General features: G+C 50.3%; 1 protein-coding gene across 3 annotated transcripts in view; it reads left to right on the top strand.

Annotated features, from left to right (window-relative positions):
* Positions 1–23,260, top strand: part of Cplx2 (complexin 2) — a 73,910-nt gene extending 50,650 nt beyond the window's left edge. For 2 of the 3 annotated variants that reach the window (XM_075969608.1, XM_075969607.1), the window contains exons 3-5: positions 17,594–17,712; positions 17,834–18,009; positions 19,192–23,260. In XM_075969608.1, the coding sequence (XP_075825723.1) occupies positions 17,682–17,712; positions 17,834–18,009; positions 19,192–19,389 (405 nt within the window). In that variant the 5' untranslated portion in view covers positions 17,594–17,681 and the 3' untranslated portion in view covers positions 19,390–23,260. Of the gene's footprint in view, positions 1–9,931; positions 10,399–17,593; positions 17,713–17,833; positions 18,010–19,191 lie in introns of those variants that run through there. The other variant, XM_075969606.1, reaches the window with a different exon arrangement.
* Positions 23,261–23,470: the final 210 nt, after the last annotated feature.

Genomic DNA, 23,470 nt, shown 5'->3' with positions numbered 1-23,470 from the left:
CCACAGAAGTGGGGCATGAAATCAGTTCCACCCGGTACCATGACTGAGGTACTCCAAATAGAGTCCAGATGGACAGGTCAAAACAGGGTCGTCCCCACGGAAAATGACATCTGAACCGTTCCAAGGACAGAACACCACTGTGGGCTCAAGCATGGAAGAAGTCCAGAGACCTATCCCTGAGATGGAAACTTCAGGTGCCACAGGCCACCTCAAGCCATTGTAAAGGACATGATACCACGCATGTGCTCCATGCATTCTGGAAACAGTCGCCTGACCATCAGAAAAAAAGAGAGGCTTGGGTTTGACACGGAAGACTTGCAGACAAAGAAGGCACATTCTCTGTCCTCCAGTGTTGTAGTTGGAGCGGCGGGGCTGCGTCCCCGGCACCCGGCAGCCCACATGGCTAGCTCTAGGTTATGCCCTGAAATAATTACACGGAAACTCTATTCTTTTAAACACTGTTTGGCCCATTTCTATCTAGCCTCTTCTAGGCTAGCTCTTGCACCTGGACTAGCCCATTTCTAATAATCTGCTGTAGCCCACGAGCTGGCTTACCAGGAATGATCTTAACGTGCATCTGCCTGGAGTGGGAGAATCATGGCGACTCTCTGACTCAGCTTCTTTCTCCCAGCCTTCCGTTCTGTTTACTCCACCCACCTAAGGGTGGGCCTATCAAATGGGCCTAGCAGTTTCTTTATTGCTTAACCAATGAAATCAACAGATTGATATATGACACTCCCACATCACTCCAGCTTCTTACATCCAATGGGAGCAAACAAGAGGATGAGCGAGTTGAGAAAGGAAGGAACCCTCATAGGGAGCAGTGTTTAAGAGCACAGCCACAGTGTACAGGCTGGGGAGGGGAAGAAGCCAGGCAAGGCCCCATGGATCTGGACCCGTGCTGCCAGCCACGGTGAGTCAGAGGAGGATTCTGAGCATGGGAGTGACAGGAGCCAGAGGAAGCTTCACCATCCTAATGGAGCCAGACAAGGCACCGTGGAAAGTCACAGGGCTGATCAAAGGGGCGACAACGGGCCTGTGGAGGGAGCAGGAGAGTGAAGACTGCAAAACCAAGATAGGGGGAACCCTGATCAAAGTCATCCGGGCAGCAGACTGTCCTGCCACTGGGCTGAGGCAGGAATGAGCAGCACAGTGAAGTCAAAGAGAACTTTGCTTTGTTCGGCTCCCATCAGAAGAGGTGAGTACTGCACCCACAAAAGATGTTACTTACATAACCGTGACCCCATCCCCACCCCAGAGAATGGAGAATAAGTCACCAACAATGAGTTCTGGCAACATCCTGGTGACATCACAGAGAAAGGCTGAGGGCCATTGCTGGGTGTCTGGGGATGGTCCCTATTCATTTACTAAGCAAATTCTTCCAGGAGCTCTGCTCTGATGTAGAGACTCTGAACCTGAAGACACACAGCAGCCAGCTGCCTCTGGTCTCACTCTGCTGTAGTCCTGTCTTCTTTGGGAATCACCCTGACTCTGTGCCAAATTCTACAACTAAAGAGGCAGAAATTTGCCTATGTTTTCTCAAGTGTTCCCCATACCAAGAAAAAAAACTGGTGTCTAGCACATACTAATAGAGTCACCCCAAAGGGGATGGATTCCAAGATGCCCCAAAGACATGGAGGCCCACAGATGTGAATCACCTGTAAGCCAGGCATGGGAGTACACAGGGGTAACCCCAGCCCTTCAGATGTGGAGACAGGAATTCAAGGTCATCTTTGGCTACATAGTAAGTTCCAGGTCATCCTGGCTACGTGACACCCATCTTTAAAACAAACAAACAAAGCAGAAACCATCTCTAGATTATTTACAATGCCCAACATGGTATAAATGCTGTGTGAAATTCGCTGTTCAGTACCACTTGAGGTGCAATGTATTGGAAAAGTCCATACATCGTCAGTACAGAAGCGATATTTTCCGAAGATTTTGGATTGTAGCTCACTTGAGCCCAAGGAGATACGGAGAGCCTCTGTGTTTCATCCAGATCACACAGCCTGAGCCAAGAAAATCAACAATCACGCTCATCCTGGCTGCAAAGCACACACCCAGGTTATAGAAATACTGCTCTGCTTAACACGAGAGACTTGAGCATCCGAGAATGTTGATAACCACGGGGGTCCTGGAACGGGTTCGCCCATGGATACTGAGGGACCGCTACACAGATGGTTCCTCTGAAGCTGCCGGCACATGAGGGAGGAGTGGGTGCTGGGTGGTAAAAGAAACTGTGGTCACCGTGTGCCTTAAGGAGAGGGAGGCAGTCAGATGTATATTCTACAAGCATCATTCTTCTACAGATCTAAAAGCAGTTAGGAAGAAAATTAGTGGGCAAGAGCAGAGGCAGGAGTTGAGGCTGAGTGGAAATAAGCAGAGGCCTGCTAGAGAAGCGAGGTTCTCACGTAAGTCCTCAAAGAAGCGTTCCGAAGCATCGACCTACAACTCCCGTCCCTTGACCAGCTTCACACCTGAAACATCCAGCCCCATTAAGGAACAGTCTGTGACAAGGTCCCCAGGATGCCCCACGTGAGTCACCCAAACTCTAGGACCTGTTGTCCGGCAGCGACACAGCCATCCTGGCCTTCCAGAGAACTACCCAGCTCCTCTCTAGCCTTATGACTTACAATAAACACGTAACGACTTCAAATGCTGATGTTGATATGTCTTAGCTGTGCTGCTCTGAACAACCCCCCTGCACCCAAATGTTTCTTGCTGAAAATGAAGTGGAGATGGCGGCAGGCAGCAGCAGGGACCAAGTCAGTCAGAGACCGTGATCTACCCCCACCGAGGCATGGTAACGGGTTCCCCTCTGCTTTCATGCCTTTAAACTTTGTTCTGGCTATGTCTTCCTAAGACCTTCCGCTTGCCAAATAAAAGGGGTTTGGCTTTTTGTTTTACTTTGTTTTCTTACCAGAGAGAAACAGCTGGAGGTTGAGGAGCAACAGCCACTTCTAAATTTGTGTGTGGAAAATTCCTCCTGTTCTTTGAGCCTGATGTCTGAAGTCCACTGGACTTCCTTCCGGTAGCTCCTGCTGGGGAGTACCACGTCTCAGTCTCCTGTGTTTGGAGAGGAAGCCAGAGGGGAGGGGGAAGAAGGAGAAGAAGGATGGGACTACACACCTGAGCATTCTCTTCTTTTCTTTCTCATCCCAATTCAAACTCTAGGGGATTTAAAGGTAGAATTCCTGGCTAAGAAGGTCATAAAAGTAGGCTCTGTCTAATAACCACACAGTCCTGGAATCCAGAAGAGAGCCCCATGTGTGACCAGAGAGTTGGAGAGGGGCTGGTGCTCTTGGGAGTGAGCTATCATTTTTCAAAACAGAGCTCCAAAGTCTTCCAACTACCCTGGGAGGTAGAGATGGCTCTCCCATTGTAGTGATGAGAAAACTGAGTCTCAGTACTGATCAGGAAGGCCGGAGGGCAACTGAGACTCCATCTTCACCTCTCTGTAGCAGAACCATGCTGTCTCCTGTGGGCAGCATTGGAGATGATTCAGATGCCCTGGAGCCTTTGAAGTCAGGATCATCGTAGCCCGTGTCTCTTCCCTGCTTGGAGCTTTTGGTTCCATCTGGCTGGCAAGCTGTGTGTGTTTCCTTCTCCCTCCAGCTCCCTCTTTGCTAGGACAGCACTTCGCATGTTGTCATAGTGTGGACTGTTTGTGAGTATCTCTCCCTGGCTCCCGCCAGAGAGTCTGGGAGCAGAAAGGACCTTAAAAGGGTGAATAAGAGCATGTGTTTCTCTCTTGGTGTGAAGCGGTGAAGAGAGAGCAGGTAGGAAGCACCTGGCATGCCGTAGGCTCTCTGTCCATGTTTGACAAGTGAACACGTGCATGGAAAACACCTAGCACCAAGGGTAGTTGTATGGCTTAAAGAGCTGGCATCTTTGTGTCCCTAAAATAGCACCTGGCACAAGGGGAGTCTTTAGGAAAGGCATGGCTGGGTGCTGATTTGAACCTATAAAGGAATCGTTACCTGGGAATTAGAAGGTGCATGAACTTGCTGTGTAACTTTAAGAAAGGTTCTTCCCTTTTCTGGCCCCATTTTCCCAAGCACCAGGTATGGAAAATTATTAGTTTTATGGCTGGCTGTTTCCCCCTTTTTATGTGCTTCTCCAGACCGAACCTAGGGCCATGTGTGCACCAGGCAAGTGTTCACCACTGAGTGCTATTAACTTTTGATGCATGCTTAACTGCTTTCCATCGTCCCTGTCTCCTAACCGCATGTACTCCTCCCCACCATCAGTCCCAAAAAATAGCATTCTGGGGCCCTTCAGCACATTCCTTCATTTCCTGACCAGGGGTTTAGAAGCTTATTATCATCTGTCCATGATCTTCAATACGTCTTGCTTTAATAAGACAGCAATAACGTTCTCGTCAATTCATTTTATCAACAAGCAAGATCTGCCTGTGGGCCAGTTCATGCCGGTCCTAACTGGACACAGACATCATTTTCTGTTCACCCACTGAACACAAGGCCCTGACAGTCGCCTTTGCATCAATGGGGAGACTACCAGCTCTCAGAAAAGTTACATGTGACCACAATCCTTCAAAGGAGAGGGGTGCTTTCCACACAAAAGGAGCAAGGAGCCTGGGCAGTGAAAGTCCTTCCCAGACGGAGAACCTCCCAACTCCAAGCTCCAGACACAGATTTGTAGAAGTGAAGATGGTGAGGCTGAGTGAGTGTGTGGCACCTCTGTCAGTCCTCAGACGTTCTGTGATTCTGTGATTCAGTCTGTGCATAAAATTGGGTGCTGAGTCACAGCATTCTCAGGCTCTGCAGACTCAGGACCAGGGCTTTCCAGCCAGCACATGGGTCGGACTCTCTTGGGTCACGACAAGATGCAGTTCTCCAGGCCCAGAACTGCTCTGCTGTGTGTGACAAAAGCCTGAGACTACAGAGTGTTTAAAAGCACATCCCTGCTCCATCCCTTCTGAATAGGAGTGGGACCCTTTGACATGCCACGTCTAAGAGAGTAGAGTCCTGTGACGTAAAGTGGGATTCCCATGTGGACCACTGATTTCATATGCTGTTTCCACGTGCTGAAGGAGAGGCTTCTGGGACATAAGGACAATCTTTGAGTGGGTTTTTCTCAGGGAAAGAAAGAAGCCAAGAGTCTAGAAGGTGAATGATCATCAAAAAGGGGAGACTCCAAAGCCCGGGTAGCAGAATTTAATAGTACTGCCCCCACCATGCAAGAGCAAGGCAAGACATAGATCTTGGAAATCAGGGGCTGATAGGAGATGCTCATGAGGTCATCAGAGGACAGAGACATCTGACCGTGTCCAGAAGGGTTGGAAGGGCTGGGGGTGGAAGTAAGGGGGTGGAAGCCCCAACAGGGAGCTTGAAAAAGAACCTGCGACAAGAGAAGGGAGAGTCACCACCCAAACACCCTCCTTTCAGTGGCTGGCAGATTACTGCAGACTGGGACACAGACATGAAAATGCAAGGTTTCGGGAAATCTCCGGATGAGAGGGAGCTGCGGTGTAGGGATGCCCCAGGGTACACTGTGTGGGCTGGAACACGGCTGCTCTGACATGCTAATGGGTGCCTGGATGGGGAGATGGGCATGGATAAAGGCATGTAGGACCCACGAGGAACCGGTAGGCGGTTGCAGAGGGGGGGGTGGGCTGAACTGAAGACAAGGTTCTGGGGACAAGAAAGGATCCCTAGAGAATTTCCACAGACACACCCATGTGTTGCCAGTGAGTCAGGGCACAGATGTGAAGTCGGGGAACTTTCTGAAAAACTACAGTGACAATGCCAGGTTTGAGGATTCTTGCTCCTTTCGAAGAGGGCAGGGGCTGGCGTATTGGCTTGCTTACGGCCTTTAGGTGGCGAAGAGTGGAAAGGAAGCCTCGTCACCTCCAGTGACATATTTCTCATGTTTGCAGAACAATTTTCTGGCCGCACATGTACACATCTACACACCGCTACTGCTCCACACAATGACAGTAACCTGCGTGCCCACACACTGTGGCTCACGTCCACATCTACTGATAATGGCACAAGCCCACCGTCCTAATATCTGGGTCATTTCTAGTTGATAACAACGTTAGTAACCAGAAATAGTGGCCCATCCTGAGAACTGCGAAATCTGGCACTGTCTATGTAAATTGGGCCCCATGGTACACAGTCTACACGATTGTATGTATACCCTTGCATTATACCTGAACCCCCCATAGCACCATTGACATATTATACTATAAAAATAGAGTTAGAGATGTACCATCACACTGGATCTTAACAGGACAGGAGGGATTCCCCGCCAAATAACGAGAGTCACATGGCAGCAGACCTGTCGTAAGGAAGGCCGCTTTTTTCGTTCCCGGCTGCTCAGCCCTGAAATAATCACACAGAAACTATATTATTTAAATCACTGCTTGGCCCATTAGCTCTAGCTTCTTATTGGCTAACTCTTACATCTTAATTTAACGCATCTCTATTAATCTGTGCATTACCACGAGGTTGTGACCTACCAGCAAAGTTTCAGCGTGTCTGTCTCTGGCAGCTCCATGACCTCTCTGACTCCACCCTTCTTTCTCCCAGAATTCAGTTTAGTTTTCCCCACTAACTAAGTTCTACCTTGCTATAGGTCAATCCAGTTTCTTTATTCATTAACCAATAAAAGCAACACATAGACAGAAGGACCTCCCACACTACAGACCCATACATGTCATGAAAAAAATTAATGAAATTTATGCCCTGGCAATGCTGAAGCATGCATGGGCAGCCTGTATATGGTGGTTCTATTGAACTTGCCCATATTGGGCTTCATGGTCTAAGTTGATGAGGATGACTGACCAGGTATCTTCCTTAAGAGGGCACCAGATCTCATTATAGATGGTTATGAGCCACCATGTGGTTGCTGGGAATTGAACTCGGGACTTTTAGAAGAGCAGGCTGTGCTCTTAACCACAACAATAATAGCACCTGCATCTTGCATGGCTGTTCTATGATTCCACACTGGCCACAAGCACAGGTACAGCATTGATCAAGGATGAGTTTGCCTTCACATTGTACTGTTTCGTGTTGACAGAGGTCGTGGACTGGGAGACTCACATCATGCCCTAGCCTTGTTGGTAACAATAAGGCAGGAACTCACCAGAGAATCAAAATGACTTAGATCCTTTCTCTGTGCTCCAACCCCCACAGTTCTCTTTCTTCTGGCACCAGGTCAGTCTTCCAAACCAAGGCCAATGCTGCCCCTCTGGGCTCAAGCTAGAACCACAGAATGTGGGGCAGCTCAGGTCTCCCAGAACCCAGCCCATTGGAGCTGAGGTGAGAAGCTGGCAGCGAAGCTCCAGGTCAGAGCCTATCTGTCATAGAGTGCTCCCTGGAGTGAGGTGACTGCAGGGGAGAAATGAGTGGCCTTTGGACAGACACTCTCCGGAAGCCGTTCTCACTGATTGGACACATTTGCAGCCTATAACAGCTGTCATTCCTCACACACTATCCCGGTCCTTGTAAGTCCTAGCATCGGGTTTTCTAATCGGCTTCCTAGTGAACATCCAAGGCGCCTTCACCCCATTCGTGAATCTTTCCAAACCTAGGCTCACTTTCTCCCCTGGGTGCCAATGTCTGTGTCTTGAAAATGAGGGTTTGTAGAAATTAAGTAAGAAGAAAGTGTGATATATAAAAGCCCCAAAGTCAGCACCTCGACCCTTTGGGTGCTTACCTCGTTGCTGAGGTTAGTGGCACCACTGTCATTAGGAGATGATTGCAACTCTTGGCCATTTTTCTTAAATAATAACCAAAGATTTGGGGACCGTGTCAGGGATGCTCACACTGAACAGGGAGCATCTCTCTACCTCTGTTGTCCCTGGGAGAGACCCATGGCTCTGCTGTGAGTTACCCCTAATTGATCAACAGGACAAAGGCACCAAAACTTGACCGAGCTGAACCCTGCTCATCAGAAGATTTCCACAACCAGGCTCAGTTCCTGGCTAATAATGAGGATTTTTTTAGACAGAGTCACAAAAGGCTTGGATTCAAATGTAACTGCGCCTGGATGGTCTTCTTATCCAACTGCAGCTAATGGCCTCGGGCCAGGAAGCACAGGCAGAGAGGAAAGCGTCCGCTGAGAACTGGGTCTTCCTCTTAGAGCTCCAGTTCACCTCCCTTTACCGTCCCCATTTCTGTGGGGTCATCTCCAGCAATGGTAAAAATAATAATTAATCAATTAGCTAAAACAAAGGCGGCAGCTCTGATCTTCCCTTGCCGTGGTTATTTACCCACTCGGCAAGCACACCCTTGGCTTCCACTTTGCCAAATGTTAAGCTGAGTCAATTTCAATTAAACAAGACTTGTCAGCCCTTACAGAACTAATGCCCCATCAGTTCTGTCCTGACAGTGAGCTATCCTCAAATCCTTCAACATCTCCATCCCCAGACCAGCCTCTTCACAAGAGCAATGTCTCAGAGCTTACTGAAGCCCATCTTAAAGTGCAGTGCCCATAACTGGAGTCCATCTTTAATGTAGTGCCCAGGACTGAGCTCGGTCTTTTTCTGAAGCCTAGTTGGATTTTGAACCTAGCTTGATCAAGGTCCATGTCAAAGGCAATGCCCCAGCTGTAGCCAGAGTGCCATTGGCACAGGCTCTGTTCCCAGGGAAGGCTGCTGAAGAACCTCTAGACAGGAGGGAGAAAGGGGTGAGGATGACTGCCACTCTCGAAATGACAGAAAGTCAGATCTCTTGGCTTAGAACTCCCAGCATTAGTGGCAAGTCTAAGTCAGCCTAATCACACAGGAGTGTGTGTGCACGCGCATGCACACACATACACACACACACACACACACACACACACACTCACTCTTTAGGTCACCTTAGGAACTGAGAGGGAAAAAAGGAGCACCCTATGCTGGTGCCCCAACAATGCTAAACAGAGAGCTCTGCCATTACACAAAGTCTGCAGTCTGAAAGGGGGGAACAGAGGGAAACTCCACAAACACAATTCTTCAGGAAAGCAGGGTGCAGAGAGACTTGTGAGGCTCTCCACTTTGAGACGTCTACTGTGAACCCCCTTTCTCCCCTGGACCCTGTCCTGCCACAGCTCTCCCTCCTGGGAGAGAAGCCATCCCTTTCAGAAGCAGAAGCTGTCTCTGACATGACCCTGATGGATGCATGAACTCCTGCACAGCTTGCAAAGGCTAAATACAAACCCACCCACCCCCCAGAGCCATTTTTCTGCACCTCAGGCTGGATTAAAGGAAGAGGTTGGGAGCCAATAGATGACAGGCAAAATGGAAAGGCTCATCAGGAAAGAATAAGAGAACACACAAGAAAGCGAGAGGGGAAGGGACAAGGCTGAGGACGGAGCTGATGTTGCCCCCTATTGTTGGATTTCCCTCTCTTCCCTGGCCTAGGAGGGAAAGGAAGGCCTTCTAGAATACCACCACCAGAGGATAACATCTACAGAGGACTGGGGAGCAGTTCGCCTAAGGCTCCCCCTTCGATTCTGCAGTAGTCATTTGCTCCTGGGTCCAGAACAGAGCCCCCCCCCCCTGCTCCCCACCCCAGGAGGGCCGTCCTTATCCTGTGCACCAGTGGTTCTGGAGTGAGCCTGTAGCTGGACATTGTGGTCATAAACTGCAGAAACGATCTGACAGTGGACTGCCCGTCCAGAAGCTGCTCACAGGCAAGACACAAACAAGCAGAGAGAGAATGTGGTTGAAACTGGGGTTCCTTTAGGGAAAGGGGCACCCCAAGGGGCGTATGCCTATCCTAGCTTGCCTAGCCAGGTCAAAAGAGAGCTTCCCTGAGGAGGTGACTCCTTTGGTTTCTGGTTAAAAACCCTTTACAAACACTGCTGCCCGCATCGCCCCTCCAAAGCTACAGGCTTGTGGTTCTTGGAGCTTGGACACAGTGGAGTTGGGAAAGAAGTCTATCTGGAAGCAGATCAGTAGGGCTCTCTGCGACAAGAATCAAGAGTAGATAAGGAAGGGCATAGAGAAAGGAGAAAGGGAAAAGCCGGGAGAAGAAAAAGAAGAAGGGAGGAGGGGAGGAGGCAGCGAGAGAAAAAGGAGGAGGGAAAGAGGGGGAGAGGGAAATAGGGAGGGAAGAAGGGAGGGAGGGAGGAAACAAGGGAGGGAGGGAGAGAGGGAGAGGGGGAGAGAGAGAGAGAGAGAGAGAGAGAGAGAGAGAGAGAGAGAGAGAGAGAGAGAGAGATTTTGAATTTCCCTTCTGGAAGAGGAGCTGTAAGGCGTCAGGGCCTGGCTGAGGGGTGTGATTGGAGGGCGCCTTCAGCAGCCGCCCGCAGCAGCAGCCGCGGCCCCAGCTCGCCTGGCGGAGTTACACCAGGCGGCGGCGCAAGCTGGTTGAGCACTCGCACGGCACCGCCTGCTGGAGTCGGCCGGAGCCCTGCAGTGGCTTAGACGGTTGCTGGGACCACCAGGTCGGTGCTGGCCTCGGGCCGGGGAGGCGGAGCTGGGCTGGGGGCAGTAGGGAACTGCTCTGACCTCAGAACTGTGGGGGAGCCTAGCAGTTGAGTCTTTGAGGGACTCCCCGAGACCGCGGGGCGCGTGCTGGGAACTGCAGCCCCTGCCCGCTCGGCATGGTGCTGAAGGGACAGCTCCCCGCGGAAACCAGGCTGAGGGCTGGTGCGGACACTGGGCAGGCAAATGTGGGCGGGCGAGCACCCAGAGAGGGGACAGTGGGGCTCTTGGAACCCTGACCGCCCCGAATGTGGAGATTCAACAGTAAACCTGGAGAACAACTTCGAGCTCACAAACTAGGGTGGGGGACGTGGTCGTTAGCTACTTCGGGGTGTGGTACCCCCAAGCCCTCCAGGGCCCTCTGCTCCTGGGACAGAAAGCCGCCTGGAGAGGTAGAGTTCGGGGAGTCTGAGGGTGGCAGAGGCCAGTTGGCGAGAGGAGTGCCCACGTCGGTGGGGGGCAGGGGGACTATTTGTCCTCTTCCCGCAGGAGTGCGGTTGGAGCAGCTTGAGCCCGAGTGGGAGTTACACGGTTTACCCACTCTCAGACTGCCCCCTTCACTGCAAAGTTTAATGCCAGGCTGGGGCTCAGGGTTGAAAGGTGTGTGTTGGGGGAAGGGGACACGCAGTGGCCAACTGAAAGCCCCAGGGCAGTCGCGAGTGCTGGTCTCCATGAGGGCCCGGGAAGCAGCGCCTTGGAAGCCTACCCTCTCTTCAGTGGAGGGAAGCCCCTGCCACTTTCATGACCCAGACGAGCAATCCCTTACGTTCACCCATCCTTGATCACCCCTTCTCCTCCCCGGGGACATCTTGCTTCTAGGGGCGTGGGGTGGGGAAGTAAGGGAGATGTCCTCTGTCTTGGCCACCACCATTAGCGTGGGGTCCCTTGCAAAAAGCAACTGAGTGTTGAATTGAGGTGTGATTGTAGCCCGTACTCTAATCAGAAAAATCAGAAAAACAGCCGCAAAGACAAACACTGCAGGTGCTTGTCAGGCAAAAGGAGGGGGCCAAGTCCCTGGGACTCGACGGAACTGGTGCCTTGACTGCCTTTGGTCTGGAGCTTACTGTAGGGGTGTTGGGGGGTGCGGTCTGAAGGGAAGGTGAGGACCTGCCCTGGGACTCCCGTGACTGACATCATGGAAGCTTTTGCATTAGTCTACCTCCCCCTCTCCTTCCCAGAGTCCAACACCCCTCCACCACCACCAGCAGCCTCCACCCCCACCAGCACCCTTCCCGCGCGGAGACAGACGGCAGCTTTCCGCAGCCGCTGAGGAGCGCCTCCTGGCGGTGAGGTCCTAATCCTCAACTGCACCCAGGCAGGACCTCTTCCAGTCCCACCCGTGTGTGGTAGCTACAGGCACAGGGAGACACACACACACAGAGAGAGAGAGAGAGAGAGAGAGAGAGAGAGAGAGAGAGAGAGAGAGAGAGAGAGAGAGAGAGAGAGAGAGAGAGAGAGAGCCCAGTATCTAAGGAGCTCAGAATCAGACGTGCAGGCTCGTTCTTTGAGCCCGTGCACACAACATTAAATTCCACTGAGCAAACATGCTGAAGATACCCTGTGGGATTCTCTAGATAGGTGAACTGAATAAGACTCGGGCAACAGAAAAGAGTCTATGATAACAAAGGAAAAGATACCCAGACAGTAAGAGGCGGCAAAACTGTCCTAGAAAGTGCCTTAGATCTTTACAAAGCAAGATGCTGTCCCATCTTGTCAAGGAGAACTGGGAACTTGCATGGAGGGAGCAGCGTTGGCAAATGATCTCAGAAAGTTAATGTGGCCACTGTTGCCGATGGTTATGATGACTGTACGGATGCTTATTACAGGCCAGACACTGGCTTAGACACTTGATTTGCATAATCTCAGTGCTCACAGCCGGCCTTGCACACGGCATCAACTGCCTCCATTTTACACATGAGAAAACAGCCAGGCAAGTACTCAGGATCGTTCAGTAAGTGGTAGTGCCAAGCTCTGAGCCAGCAGAGATGAGGGTAAGGGGTTCTAAGACTGGGAACAGTGTGTCCAAATTGCCCTGCCTCGGGTAGATGTTAAGACACAGCCATGCATGAGAGATGAGGAAAGAGAGGCAGAGGACGGGGGCAGGGGCTCAACCACAGGCTTTGAAGGTTAGAGCACAGACTGTGGGAGGTTTAGCAAGGCCATGAGACACCAGCGCAGGGTGGTAGGCTCACACGTGCCTTTTAGGATTAATCTGAGGGTCATGTGGAAGACAGGAGCTAGAGGACAGACAGAGCCATGAAACCAAGCCATCGAAGCAGTAGGAGGGAGGAGGTGGGGTGGACACCAGAAGTCTTCCGTGCGCCTCTATCCCAATCACAGTCACCAAATAACGGAAGGCTGTGCAAACCAGTGTTTGAGCACGCCCTTGTCCTCTTCCGCGGTGCCGGGTAGATGGCAGGTACTCAAAGAACACACGATGACTAAGTGCGTGAGTGTGTGCTGATGGGAAATACTGACGGGAGTTTTCAGTTGAAGGGATTTAAACAAGACATGCTGGAGGATGAGATGGGAGCCCGGCAAGGGTGGGATTGATTTTCCAGAGACTGACTTGGAAATGGCATGTGTGGTGCTATACAGCAGAGGGTTAAAAATCTGCAGGCTTTAGAGAGAAAGATGTGTGACTCTGTGTCTAACTAGGGATCCTAGATTGGTAGGCACAGATGGGAGGTTTCCATGGGAGGAGCAGAGGAAAGGAGAAGGGAGTTTGCCTGGAGAAGGAAGGGAACCAGGAGAGAGAGGGAGAGGGAGAGGGGGGGGACCTGTTTGGGGAGAAGGAAAACCATAAGAGTGCTGTGTCATGGAATTCAGATCTGAGAAGACTGAAATTAGGGGGAGGGAGCAGTGATCAGCATCCAACGCTACAGAAAGAGAGAGGAGGCATAGGGCTGTGAGCACTCCTGGTCAGTCCTAGCCACGCTCATCAGAGTGGCTTCTGGGCTGTGTGCAAAGAGAGGATCTGGGGAGCCGTGGAGCTTCACCGGGAGATGAAGAGGAAGCGGGGTGCAGACTCTCTGCCACACTAGAGGTCAGAGAGTCAAAGAAGTGCATTGTTCAAGTAAAGGGTTGGAGAAGGGAGGAGACCCGAGAGACTAGGAAAAGGACACTAAAGACTTAGGAGGGCGAGGTGATTCGTGGGTAACGGAAGAAGTACAAAGAGAAAAATCTAGATTGCTTCTTCTAGGAGGAGGGAGTTCCCTGGGGCTAGGAGAGGGGAGGTTGCAGGTGTGTGCAATCGCCGTAATTAATCACATTAATGATAGCTTCCATCTACTGAGCACCTGTCACGTGACAGGCACATCCCACAGATAATTTCTAACCTGCAAACTGGCCACGTAGCCCTCCTTTTACAGAGAAGAGCTCTCAGTGAAGGAAAGGGCCCCCGTCAACAGCATGCCTGACCGAGGCAGGGGTGAGGCGCAGCCTGGGCCTCTGCAGTCACTTAGTATTATCTCAGCCATACGAGCAAAGAGACTGCCTGCCAGCTAAGAGGGCCACACTAAGGATGGGACAACAGGACTTTCGTGTAGACCCAAGAAGCCCAGCTAAGTAATGCTTCAGACCCACCTGGAGCAATAGAGATATAGGCATTGAGAAGATTCAGTCCTTGAATAGATGTATTTTGAAGACTTGGGGGGAGGGGTAGTAGTGATGACCATTGCTGAATGAATGCGTGAATGCAAAAGTGTCCAAATAAGGATTGTTGATGGGTGGTGTATTGCATTTGAGTCGTGTCCACAAAACACCCCGGAGAACACAAATGCATCCCTCAACATTTTTCCCCATATGCATACTATTCACACGGAGACACCTCGGATTGTAATCTGCTTGCACGCACAGCTTCACCTCTCTAATTCGCTGTTAGAGTCTCTGTGTCTAAGATACTAACACACAGTTGGCCCTCAATTAATACTTGCTACATGGATAAACCCAGGGATTGAAAGCCCAGAGAAAAGGTCTAGATGTCAATGTATCAGCAATCAATAAAGCCTCTAGTCTCAAAAAAAAAAAAACCCCAAGAGGAAGTTTACAGAAGAAACAAAAGCAGAGGCTGAGGCTAAAGTCTGAGAAGCAAGCAGAACATGAGTCAGTAAGCAAAAGGGGGTGATGAGGAAATAGAAGAGAAGAAGTGGGAGAAAGAAAAGAGGGAAGGGAGATGAAAGGAGAGGCAAGAGGTGAGGTACAGAACCAATAGGGAAAGGGGTTGAGGGTATGGTGCGCAGGTCAGCAGCTCAAACATCGAGGCCATGCTTCCGTGGGAGCACTCAGGAAGGATGTGGGGGAGCATCTGGTCCCAAGAGAGACTTGGCCGAGTCATGCAGCAAGCAAGTCAGGGACAGAGCTGAGCTACAGCCCAGGTGTCCTGCCTTCCAATTTGAATCAGCTCAAATTAGAGTCCTACGTCTTCCACTACCACCTGGTAATTCTTTGGGCTCCGTGTAAACACTGCGTAGAAACTCAAGAGTTCCTGAAATCACTCAATTTGTTCGCTGCTCGTTTCCTGTTCTTAGAAATTAAGTCTTCTCCCGAGGTTTAAAATCAATGGGAAACATCTCGACAGAGCTGAGCAACCTTCAGACTCAGATTTCTGGGTCAGGGTGGGTTCTCTTGCCTTTACTGGAAAGTCTGCATGTTTCTTTTGGACAGTGGAGTCCCATAAATACGTAGTCAGCAATAGCTGCCATTTGTATAAATTCTGACTGCATCTCCAGGCACTTGACCCGAATTTTTCTCCTTTAATATCAGTGAAAATGATCACCTCAATACTTCCCCATCTGGAACAAGCTGATGCTTTTCCAGAGACTCAGCCCCAGCCTAGACTCTTTAACTAGTTATGTCTGGTGCCAAAACCCTTGGGACCTTTTTCATCTAGTACATTATGATTTCTCTCCACCAAAAACAACCCATTAAGTGCTCTAATCCTATAGATACATTCTTGATCCCTTCTTATGAAAAACTCACAGTCTGCTAATGGTTTCTCATTCTGAACGAAATGAGGATAATCCATCCACGAATAGCCTGTGACCTTGAATTTAACTTGGTTGCAATAACTAGCCTGGTAAAATCCTCTGGCATCATTTCCCTGAACCCTTTTTTCCTTCCTAGAAAGCAATAGAGACTTGAAGTCTATAAGAGATGAGAGGGCCCGGAGGTGGGGGAGGTCTAGTCCCAGTCAACCTCCAGCTCACATTACATTACAGTTCGTGGATGCAGCCACACAAAACAGAGGGATTGGCAGCTGCCTTGCCTGTTAAAGAATCATTGTAACTCAGGGACTGGCTGGATGGCTTGGGGCTCAAGAGCCCTTGCTGTTCTTGCAGAGCTCCTGAGTTCGATTCCCAGCATCCACATGATGGCTTACAATCATTGGTAACTCCAGTGCCAGGGGCTTTGACCCCTTCTTCTGGAAGGCACATATGTGGTATGCAGACAAAAACCCATACATATGAGTTAAAATAAACATTTTTAAAGATTCATTACAAGTCAACAATTAAAATAAAAGACCTCTAAGTTGGAGCCCAGGGATCAATTCTCAGAGATGTTGGGGCCCGAGTCTGCAGGCCCCTCTGCCACCACTGGGTTAGCCCCACTTTTCCATATTCTGCATACTGCCTTCCAATTATGACTTTATTTGGAGAAAATCTTCTGAGACAAAAAAAAACAATTAAAAATATAATAAAAACTGAAAATCAGTAATTTAGGGAGGAGGCTAGAAGAAGTAAGATTAGCAGAGCGCCTATAAGGTCCTCACTCTGTAAAGGCCAGAATTGCCAGGATGATAATATCCCCAATGCCCGCATGTGCAATTCAAAATAAAAATCAACATTAAGCTATAAAACACAAAACTTAGACATATGCTACAACAAATGCTTTATTTCTCTATTGGTCTGATTTCCAGAGTCTGGGTAGGTCCCACTCGGGCTAACCAGACCTTTCTTTTATTCTCATGTTCCTCTGATTTTCTGCGGCCACTAGCACGATGCTCGCTTGCTTGGTGAGTTGGACCAATGGCCCAGCCTGTCTCCTCTCTGCTCTCTGCAGTAGCCCAGGCCCTGCCACTTCCATTTCAGGAAAGATGAAACTGAAAGCATAAGGAAAGGGTGTCGCTTGTTGAAGGTCACATGACAAACAACCAGTGAGGACGTCATCGAAGCACAGCTCTTCCAAGCCCAAATTCCAGTCTCATGCCGATAGTCCCGGCTTCAATCAAATTAGAAATATATATATATATATATATATATATATATATATATATATATATATATATATATATATATATTCAAACTGAAGACTTTAAAATAGGAACCAAGTCTGAAGAGATAGCTCAGAGGTTAAGAGTACATACTGCTTTGGAAGTACATAGGACCCAGGTTCTATTCCCAACACGCACAGGGGGGCTCACAACCATCTGTAACTCCAGTTCCAGGAGGTATGATGCCCTCTTCTGGCTTCCACAGGCACTGCACTTACATGCAGCAAGAGGACCGCTTGTTGGTTCCCAGCTGCTCAGCAGCTCAGCCCCAAAATAATCACACAGAAACGATATTATTTAAATCGCTGCTCGGCCCACTAGCTCTAGCTTCTTATTGGCTAACTCTTACATCTTAATTTAACCCATCTCCATTAATCTGTGCATCACCACGCGGTCGTGGCCTACCAGCAAAGTTTCAGCACATCTGTCTCTGGCAGTGGCTCAATGGCTTCTCTCTAACTCCTCCTTCTTTCTCCCAGCATGCAGTTTAGTTTTCCCTGCCTACCTCTATTCCCTGTGCAGGTCCAAGATAGTTTTCTTTATTCATTAATGGTAATCATACAGAGGGGAATCCCACATCACTTACACAGGTCACATGTTTACAGGAAGGTAAAATACTCATACACATGAAAGAAAAATGAATAAGTCTTCTTTTTAAAGAATATAACAGAAGCTGTTTAATTGTACATCCATGCCTGGTCCATGATACACGCTCAGTAAATACTTCCCTTCTGTCTCCTCGTTCTTCCTAACAGGGCATTGCGCCGTATCCTCAGTTGGTGGTGCCCCGTGAGAACAGCAGTAAGGTCATCATGTGTCAGTCTCCATCACCCCTCTCGGGAAGAGAGCTTTTCATCTGACCTGCCCCCCATCCTCTCTTGCAGGTGGGCTCATTTCCTGGAGGCACAGCAGCCAGGTGTGTTGAATGCAAATTCAGCCACGGGCTAGGGAGCACTAACCAAAGCCTGCAGAATGGACTTTGTCATGAAGCAAGCCCTTGGAGGTGAGCCCCACCACCTTCCCCCATGTACCACTGACCCATGAGAAAGGGAACCTCAAAACCTGCCTTCTCTTCCTGACCGACCACATCCTCTTCCTCCCCTGACCACCACATATTCCTGTAGGGGCCACCAAGGACATGGGGAAGATGCTGGGGGGAGAGGAGGAGAAGGACCCTGACGCACAGAAAAAGGAGGAAGAGCGACAGGAGGCCCTGCGGCAGCAGGAGGAGGAGCGCAAGGCCAAGCATGCCCGCATGGAGGCCGAGCGTGAGAAGGTCCGGCAGCAGATCCGAGACAAGGTCAGCATCCTGCTCTGAGTCCCAGCTCTCATCTTAGACCTAGTGCCCTCTGTGCCACACTCTCATCAAGAAAATGAGTGTCTTTGGAACATGCCCTCAAGGATGGCACATAGAACTGTGTATGCATACAGGAAGTAGCATATAGAACTATTTACGCATACAGGAAATGGCATATAGAATTATATACGCATACAGGAAATGGCATATAGAACTATATATGCATACAGGAAGTGGCATATAGAACTATGTACACATACAGGAAGTGGCACATAGAACTATGTACACATACAGGAAGTGGCACATAGAACTATGTACGCATACAGGAAGTGGCACATAGAACTATGTACGCATACAGGAAATGGCATATAGAACTATATATGCATACAGGAAATGGTGTATAGAACTATATATGCATACAGGAAGTGGCATAGAGAGCTATAAAAGCATACAGGAAGTGGTGTATAGAACTATATATGCATATAGGAAGTGGCATCTAGAGCTATAAAAGCATACAGGAAATGCAGCAAAGAAGCAGGCCCAACCTCCCTGCCAGAGCTCCTGGAACCAAATAGAAGTGGAATTCAGAATTTGTGGATATTAGAGACAAGTTCCCTGCTACCCTGACCACCGGGGAGGGAGCTGTCATTCATTTAGTGCATATTTGTACCATGCTGCCAAGTAACACTGCAAGTAGCCTCCAGTCAGCCAACTGTGTCACAAAAATTGCCCTGGAAGACATTCAGAACTTAGAGGCCTTCAAAAGGACAAAGGGGTTCATTTTACAGGAAACCGAGGTAGTCTTTTATGTTTTGTTTTGGTTTTTGGTTTTCGTTTATTTATTTATTTATTTATTTGAGGCTGGGTTTCTCTACATAATAGTCCTAGCTATCCTGGAAATCACTTTGCAAACCAGGCTGGTCTCGAACTCACAGAGAGCCACCTGCCTCTGCCTCCCAAATGCTGGGATTAAAGGCGTGCACCACCACCGCCCAGCCTGAGGCATAGCCTTTTATGTTATTCACCTACTAAGGACTGGTTCAGGGCTCCAGGGAAAGCAGCTTTCCTGGGGAGTTTAAAATGCTGATGAGACCTGTCCCCAAAGTCTGACTGAGTGAGAAAACCAACCCTTTGCTTCCCCTGACTTGTTGACTTCACACCTTTCTCTGTCCTTCTCTTCCCTAGTATGGGCTGAAGAAGAAGGAAGAGAAGGAGGCAGAGGAGAAGGCAGCCCTGGAACAGCCCTGCGAGGGAAGCCTGACTCGACCCAAGAAGGCCATCCCTGCAGGATGTGGGGATGAGGAGGAGGAGGAGGAAGAGAGCATCCTGGACACAGTGCTCAAATACCTGCCCGGGCCGCTGCAGGACATGTTCAAGAAGTAATCCATCCCTACTGCCCCATCCACCTTATGACTTTTTTTGTTATTGTTAGTCTTTTCTTTTTATTCAGTTAAGTATCAGTTCCAAAGGGGAAAACCTCAGTTGGCCTCTGCCCCCTTTCCCTAGCCAGGGGCGCCTCCCCTCTGTTCTCCCCTTCATCCCAGGGCTTCTAGCCCTGTTCCACTCCCAAATAGCCTGAAAGGGAAGACAGCTTTACTCCAGCAGGGGGCATTGAACCCAGAACCAAAGGCACTGGGTGCCCCTCCAGAAGCCCGAGGTCTATGTTAGTGTGGTGACCCCCCCATACATTCCTTCATGCTCCCCACTGCCAGGAGGACCACTGTCCCCAGCCAGCCAAAGTAATGACACATTCCAGCCCTGCCCAGCATGCTGACCATTGGCCTCTGTCTGAATCCCCAGTGGGAGTCCAGGTCAGGGCAGAGGCACTGAACGGCCCTGGCTCTGAGAAAGGCTGTTCACAGTGAGCCTGCCCTGAGAGGATCGAGCTGGATCTGGCCAGGTTAGAGTCTGGGCAAGAGGCTCGGGCTGTCCTTTTCCCTCTTCCTGGTGGCATCTACCTAGGAGCACACCTCTCCCCAACCTACTTTAAAAAGTACAGCCCCTGCCAAGCTGCTCCCTCCAAATGGATCCTCTTTGGACTTCAGCACATCTGTGGAGGAGCCTAGGGCAGGGAAACCCCTTATTCTCCCTCATCTGACTTAGGCCCTGGGACCCCACTGCCAGGCTAGGCCCCAGTTTGCCCAGCCAAGGGGCTGCCCAGGTCCCCAGAAAATACTTGGAGCCATCGGGCAGTGATGGTCTGTGCCATGGGACCCGTCATTGGTACAGCCAGACTGCCCCCATTCCTCTCAACCTTTCTTCCCTTCCATGTCCTGTCCATGTGCTTCCAAGCCCCCATTGTCCCCAGGAGGACCCTTCTTGGTCAAAGCCCCACGCAGCTGGGGAAAAGCCACTTCCCACCAGACGAAAGACTGTCCATTCATCCCACTGGCCAAGAATCAGCTCTCCTCTGGGATGGATAGGACTGCCATCTGTCCTCACACCCCACACTGTTGAGGCTGCCTGCTTTGTGACTTGTGTAGAAATGGAACAGGGACAGAGGGGAAGGCACAAAAGAGAGACAAATGTGTGAGTCCACGCACACACACGCACACACACACCACACACATCAGATAAGTATGGCAGGCCTCGTCCTGCATCTGCATATGGTTAGAGTGTGGTGTCTCGAGACTGCATGTGTGTTAGTCGTCATGCCTCTTTGTCAGAGGTAGTTTCTCTGATGTACCTTGTGTATATGTGTTTGTGGGTCGCGGCATGCCTGAGCTTCAACCATGTTCTCGGTGTGTGCCCGCCATCTCATGTGTTTAAAGATTGCATGTGGTAGCCTGTATATGCATGTATTTTCAAAATGGCATGTGTGTCAAGAGCGACAGTTACATGCTAGATGCAGAAACGTCTGAGGGAACTGTCAGATGGGCCAAGACAGGTGTTCACGTGTGTGGGTCTCAAACAGGCAGCTGTATGTATAAGTTGTGCTTGGCTAGCAAGAACCAGAATAAGATGCCTCCTCCTCGCCCTGAGACCATTAGTCCAGGTGGCCACATCTGACAGGAGACCTTCCCCTTGGCCTAGAGTCCTCCCACCCTTGGGGGTTTCCTACCTGAGGTCCTCAGAATTCTACTGGGACAGACCCAGGCAGTGCCCCAGGAAGCCATGCTGGGCCCCTACCAGGGCCTATCCCAAAAGTAGGGGCCCAGGAGGGGGCGACTTGCCCACTCCCGAAGCCTCTGTCCAACTGACCCCCTTGCATTCTGCAGGTTTTTCCATTTTAGTGGACTTATGCTTTGATTTCAGAGAAGACGTGTGTCTTCCTGTCCGTTTCCAATAGTTAAAGCCATATCAGTTAGACCGCAATACTTTAAAGAGGAGACTAAACAATCCATATGTTTAGGGAACCAGAAAAGTCCCCTGGTCTGTCCCCTCTCTAAGGAGCAGAGCCTGGGCAGCTCCAGCTCCTGGGACATACCCTTCTCCCCCATCCCCTTGTACCCCTGTGTCATCCCACAGGGTCAGTGTTTGTGTCTATGTCTGTGATGGGGAGCCATCTTGCACCCCTGTTGTCTGCTTGTTTCCCTCTTCTATCCTGGGCAGGATGGTCACTCTCAAATGCATTGGGGTCCAGGGTCAGAGACAAGCAGGAGCGAGTCCGGGGGCCCCAGGCTTCCTTAAACCCTGAGTAAGACTCCTACCTGGACACGGGATGGATACCAGGGTTAGGATAGGCCTTCCCTGTGACAGAGACTCTTAGGCCTCAAAGGTATGACAGGACACAGCACCAGAAGGGCAGTAGAGACCAAGACCCAGGGACCTGCAGGTAAGCAAGAGAACCCAGCCATACAAGATAACCCTCATGGGCCTGAGGTAATCCAGACCCTTCTGCTTGTTCTGGATTTCCATGGCTTTCTATCTCCACCCACAGTCCTTCAAGCTGGGCTGGCTTAGCCTAGGTCTAAGTCTCCTCTTTTCCATGCCCAGACAGCAGATTTTGAGGCCTTTTGGAGGTGCAGGCAAGAGAGAGAATTTCTACTTGGTATAGATCTCATTCCACCCACACAAAGCCCAGGAGGATATAACGATTGACATCTCTGACACAGACCTGACTATGGGGAGGAAACAATGGGTTAAAAGATGCTATGTCCTCTTGGGAGGACAAAACATGGGTCTGTGAGCAGGGGAAGGGATGTTTGTTCACCTGATGTGCCTAGAGCAGGAGGTTTGTGTGCATCCCATGGAATAAGCAGATGAGTATATCATACAGAAATGTGATATGCAAGTAACACACTGAAAAGAGGCTCCAGAATTCATGCACATGAGCACACACGTGGATGCATGCATGTGCATACGTGTGTACGCACGCACATAAACACACACACAGCATGGTGGGTGGCTGGAGATAGAATGAGGTAGACCACTGACATGGGCACGTGAACCCTTGGGGAAAGCCACCAGGCCCTGCACCTGGGACTCCCCATCAGAGAGAACAAGGGCATTCCCTGGGTCTCTGTGGTGATGACATGGGTTTCCAAAATGCACGCCCTCCATTTCAGCTCCAAAGCACTGGAGGGGGAGTCCTTGGCAGAGAAGCTTCAGGAGCACCTCCTTCGGTGGAGTCGAGAGGTCTGTAGGCCATCCTAGGCACGTGAGAGAGAAAATGAGAGAGCGGTACAGAGACAGATGTGTTGCAGCCCAGAGCCCCCCCCCCCCCCCCCACACACACGTGGGGTAGCTGGTGGGCAAACCAGCAACCCTAAAGACTTGAGGATAGAGTAAGGATGGCATGGGAGTTCCAGCCCCAAGGGCTAGCACCCAGCTGGCAAGGGTGCTCACCACAGCACCTTGTTCCATCTTTCTAAGGTTTAGCCAGCTCGTGACTGAACTGGGAGGCCTGGGGAATCAGACTGGCTCCCAAGGGGGCTGTCTCCCTGGTCTAAGGGTATGGTATGCCTCCCAGAAAATGTCCCCTGCTCTCGTCCCTTTTCCTATAGCCCTACCCTTTTCACCAGGGAGAAAACAGAGGTGCTCCTCCTGGCCCCAGGATGGAGGTGGGTCCTCCTGAGACCCAGGGGAGATGGACCATCCTGCTCATGTGGGGGATCCCCTTTCCCACAATTGTGCTCTGTCCTTGTTGCTCTGCTTCTTTTAAATGTGTCAGTATCTGGGGGAGGGGAGGGCCACCCCCTGCACTCCCTTGAACCTGACCAAAAGCCATGGCTGTGCTCCCCACTTTGTATGATGCAAATGCTAAGATGTACAAAACCAACCATGACAACAAAGAAAAAGACCTTGTACAGCAGCTTCTGTCTGTCAGCCTTCTTCTGTCCGTTAGCACCACCAGTGACTGGTGACAACCAACACAGCTCAAGATACCCCAGAATGCCCAATGTCTTCCAATGTCTTACCCCCAGCTTCTGGCCAGGACACTGTAGAAATTACCTCGAAAATCAATGGAGGCTAAAGTTGGAGCTGGCCCAAGTTCCAGGGTCGCTCTACCTCTGAAGGCCAG

This window comes from Microtus pennsylvanicus, chromosome 4 (genome assembly GCF_037038515.1).
Source record: "Microtus pennsylvanicus isolate mMicPen1 chromosome 4, mMicPen1.hap1, whole genome shotgun sequence".
NCBI lineage: Eukaryota > Metazoa > Chordata > Mammalia > Rodentia > Cricetidae > Microtus > Microtus pennsylvanicus.
Note: the sequence above shows the minus strand (reverse complement) of the source record. Positions and strands in the feature narration are given on the sequence as shown.